The following is a 4,152-nucleotide window of genomic DNA, read 5'->3' on the forward strand; positions in this document are numbered from 1 at the left end:
GTGTGTGTGTGTGTGTGTGTGTGTGTGTGTGTGTGTATGAGTTATGTGTTAACTTCCTCCCCTGTCCTAAGCGAGGATGGGAGTTTATGAGTCAGCACTGTCTTATTATACAGCTGTTACGTCTCCCATCATCTATGGTGACATGATGTTGAACTACTACTCTGCCTGAGACAGGTTATGACCTACTCCTGTTATGTTGGACACTGACCTGGGGGACCACTGTCTCAATTTACACAGCATGAGTTCTTAAACTGGAAATTCAACCATAGCAGGATTGCTCTTTCAACATTTTAATTGCCAGGAGGGTAGCTCTCTGAATTACTCTCGGACAAATTATCTTATTTTAGTGGTATAACTAGGGAGCGGTAAAGTCAGACATTTTCACATTCTACACATTCTACACAATAACTTTAACGAATACCATCATTAAACCAGTTATTAAAACCACCTCTGTGAAAGTGATGACAAAAGGGAAAGCTCCCAAAATGTCTGTTTTGTCCATTGCAGTGTAAAAATGTACTGTATGGTAAACAGATTTAATTAGAGCCAGGAATTAGCTCACTTTTGTTCCTCCTTCTAAATTACTGATTTGTCAATATGGTTAAACGGTAACATTTTGTGTTTGCAGCATCCTCAGCTCTTAGCAATAAGGTTGGTGAGTAAATTGTTATCATAACTGACCATAATGATGGACACAGCTACAAAAATATAAGATCCAGGCCATAAAAAAATAGAATATCTTTTATGTTCACCTACATAAAAACATAGAAACATAAAAGTACACATCTACAGAGCTTCTTTAAAAACACAGAGATGTGGTGAGCACCTGACATCAACCAATAAACCAATAAACCAGTGATTATTGAGAACACATAGACACTGCATTTGATCTGTGGACACTGCGCAGATAATTCCATCCATGATACTGATGCACCACTGATGGAAGTTGGGGATGAGTGTACAGAAGATAAAGGGCTCAGGGGACCACTTGTGTCCTCAGTCTGTCTCTAAACTGGACAGCTTCCTGTGAGAATCACCTTCTCTTCATTATTATTAACAGAAGGGGAGCTGACGCCTGTCTGCACACTCCAAGCTGATTTGAACTGCCCACACAGACAATAAGACCAGCCCAAGATCATACCTCCTCCTTTTTCTCTCCTTCCTTGCCTATCTCTGTCTTCTCTGTTACCTTTTTATATCAGTCTTCAACTACATGTCTGTATTTCTATCTTTGCATGCTTTCTCTTCCTTCTCCATTGTCAGGGGTGGAAAATGTATCGTGAAGAGCTGTCGTTGACTATATAATGAGATATTAATCCACCCGAGTGTGTGCCGCATGAGAGCTCTTTATTAGACCCATAATCATACCAATTTGTGTGTGTGTGGTGTGTGTGTGTGTGTGTGTGTGTGGTGTGTGTGTGTGGGTGTGTGCTCGTGTGTGTGTGGTGTGGTGTGTGTGTGAGTGAGTGTGAGTTTGTGTATGTGTGAATAGTAGTAGATACAGAATTGAGGCATGCTCAAATTTAGTGAATAATGACCCTCAACTAGGATTGGTATGTAGATGGAGCAGACAAGACTGTTATGAGCTGACCAATGGATAGTGTGTGTGTGTGTGTTTGTGTGCGTCTCATTTTGTTGACAGTGATATGCATTCAGCCCACATGTGTTATCCTTTAATACTGTGATACAGTGTGTGTGTGTGTGTGTGTGTGTGTGTGTGTATGTGTGTGTGTGTGTGTGTGTGTTCTTGATCTCAGGTGTGTGTGTCCAGAGGGCTTTGAAGGCGACGGATGCGAGATCAACATCGATGACTGTGAGGACAACGACTGTGAGAACAACTCCACTTGCGTCGATGGAATTAACAACTACACATGCATGTGCTCACTAGAATACACAGGTAATATTCTCTATTCTGTGTTCCCTGTTCAAATTTGTTATTTTCAATATTACAAGAACAAAAAAAAAATTACATTGATCTCCAGGTAATGTAATGATCCTGTGGGTTTATGTCAAGGACACCATTTTTGATTATTTAAACTTCTGTCTGTCAGTATGGCATGGCAGGTGACTCGAAACACAACAATATTCATAAGCTTGGCTGCTGTTGCCATGGAGAACAATTTCTCAGCAATTAAACCAAATTGATTTGAGGTGCAGGTTGTGTTTTCACCTCAATCTTAAGCTTTCTCAGACCAATTAAAGGCACAGTAAAATAATCTTTAGCTCTCTTGCAAAAATTAACCTTGGGAATTGTAGTTCACTTCTATTTTTAATTTTTTTTTATGTACACAAGCTTGTATCTTGTATTTCTTCAAACTAACACTGGTCTGTTACTACTTGTTTGTCTGCTTTTGCAATGTGCTCATCATCTTTGACTGCTAACCTCTGTGGCGGTGTTCTCTATCTTTCTTTCTGCTTCTCACTGTCCTTTGTCTTTTTTCATGTCTCGCTCTGCTTTCTATCATCTGTCATCTTTTTTTTGTGGTTGCAGCTGCTACCAATGAGGTGGAGAGAGGTTAGTCTGTTCTTCTCTCTGTCCTTCCTGTCCCGCTCTCCTTCCTTCCTACCTTCCATTCCTTCCTTCTTTATCCATGCTCCCCCGAAATGTTGGTCTCACAGAATTAACATATTATATACAGTCATGCTCCATCTTAGAAGTGCATGTCCTTGATGTTCAAACACACTGCTGAATTTGTCCTCTCGGATATCTAGGGCTATTCTGCTTGCTGCTTTATGCATACATGTTGCTATTTAGTCAAAGTAAATTGTCTTATAATATTCCAGGTGATCGTTTTGACATTAACGCCAAAGGCCGGGAATATTCTTTGTTTTTGTCATTGTCAAAAATGTCCATAGAAAGACCAAAACCAACGACATGTTATTTTATCTTTCAACACTTTCCTATTTTCCTTGACTGTATTTGGAACTCAGCCCTAAAACCATTTGTTCCTCCAGAAGACACATCTTTAAGATAAGATCACAAATATTCACTTTCATTTTTGAAGGGCTCAATGATATATAACACAAATAGCCAGGCACTGTTGTTTTTATCAGACAGGAGTTTATTTTGGTGGAGACTATTTTCAGATGTGGTGCTCTAGTAGTTCCCCGCGCGCTATATTGTGGCCTACTGCGCCTAAGGATTTGGAATGGTTAAATGCAGAGGTCAAATTTCACTACGCTCTGCTGTGCACAATTGTATGTGGCCAGTAAAGAATTTTTTTTCTAATCTCTGGCAGCATGACGGTGTGCTTATGAGCACTTCAAAACTGTTCTTGGAGCTAATATGGCTACTTTTTAGTGATAAAGCTTTTATTAGCAAGTCTCACACAGAATTGCACAACAATGAATATAAATAATTGAAATATTCATTTAAAAGAGCAAATGCTAAAAAACATCTGAGCCTAAAATCCACTTTATCTACCCACACTTCCCAGACTTTGCAAATATTTAGAGAAAATTTAACTTGTCAAACAAGCATTCACAGTCTTTTAAATCCAGCTCACCAGTTCTCTTAATGGCAGCTGGGTCCTCTTTATTAAAGCCGTTAAAATATGCAATTTAAAACTAATAGACCGGGACAAGAAGACTCCCACTGTTTAATTATAAAGAATGTGAGGATTCCCATTTCAAAATAAGAATCTATTAAGCTAAAATGACTGCTTTTAAATAAGTAAGGGTAGCACTTTTAGCTTCAGAGTACAAATATGCATCTCCAATCATTTCTCACACATTCTAATTGATTACTATGTAATTCTTCTTAGAGTAGACTTTGTGCTGTCAGGAGTATTGGTTTATTCCCTGATGCCTCATCAGTGATCCGTATGGAGTTCAGAGTTTCAGAAACGTTGGGATACACACAGGAATATCATCAGGTATATGATGTTCCCAGAGATGAGATCATTTATCAGACCACTGTGTTGGTCCTGGCCACAAGAGTCATCCATCATCCGAGTACACACTCATAAAACACTGACACACACACACACATTTCTGGGCTTGCAGTACAAATACGTACAGTACTGCATATACAAAAAGAGATGCTCAATCATACCAAAATGCGCAAACACTGTCAAGTTGGCAAATATTGTTATGTTATATATTATAATTTCACTTTGTGTGTGTGTGTGTGTGTGTGTGTGTGTGTGTGTG

At 39.1% G+C, this 4,152-nt stretch overlaps 1 protein-coding gene across 10 annotated transcripts in view; it reads left to right on the top strand.

Annotated features, from left to right (window-relative positions):
* Positions 1-4,152, top strand: part of slit2 (slit homolog 2 (Drosophila)) — a 97,199-nt gene that overhangs the window by 87,710 nt on the left and 5,337 nt on the right. For 7 of the 10 annotated variants that reach the window (XM_032533861.1, XM_032533796.1, XM_032533825.1 and 4 more), the window contains 2 exons: positions 1,758-1,897; positions 2,492-2,515. In XM_032533861.1, coding sequence (XP_032389752.1) covers positions 1,758-1,897; positions 2,492-2,515 — 164 coding nt within the window. The remainder of the gene's footprint in view (positions 1-1,757; positions 1,898-2,491; positions 2,516-4,152) is intronic. The other 3 variants (XM_032533818.1, XM_032533845.1, XM_032533853.1) reach the window with 1 other exon arrangement.

This window comes from Etheostoma spectabile, chromosome 2, assembly GCF_008692095.1.
Source record: "Etheostoma spectabile isolate EspeVRDwgs_2016 chromosome 2, UIUC_Espe_1.0, whole genome shotgun sequence".
In the NCBI taxonomy this organism is placed as follows: domain Eukaryota; kingdom Metazoa; phylum Chordata; class Actinopteri; order Perciformes; family Percidae; genus Etheostoma; species Etheostoma spectabile.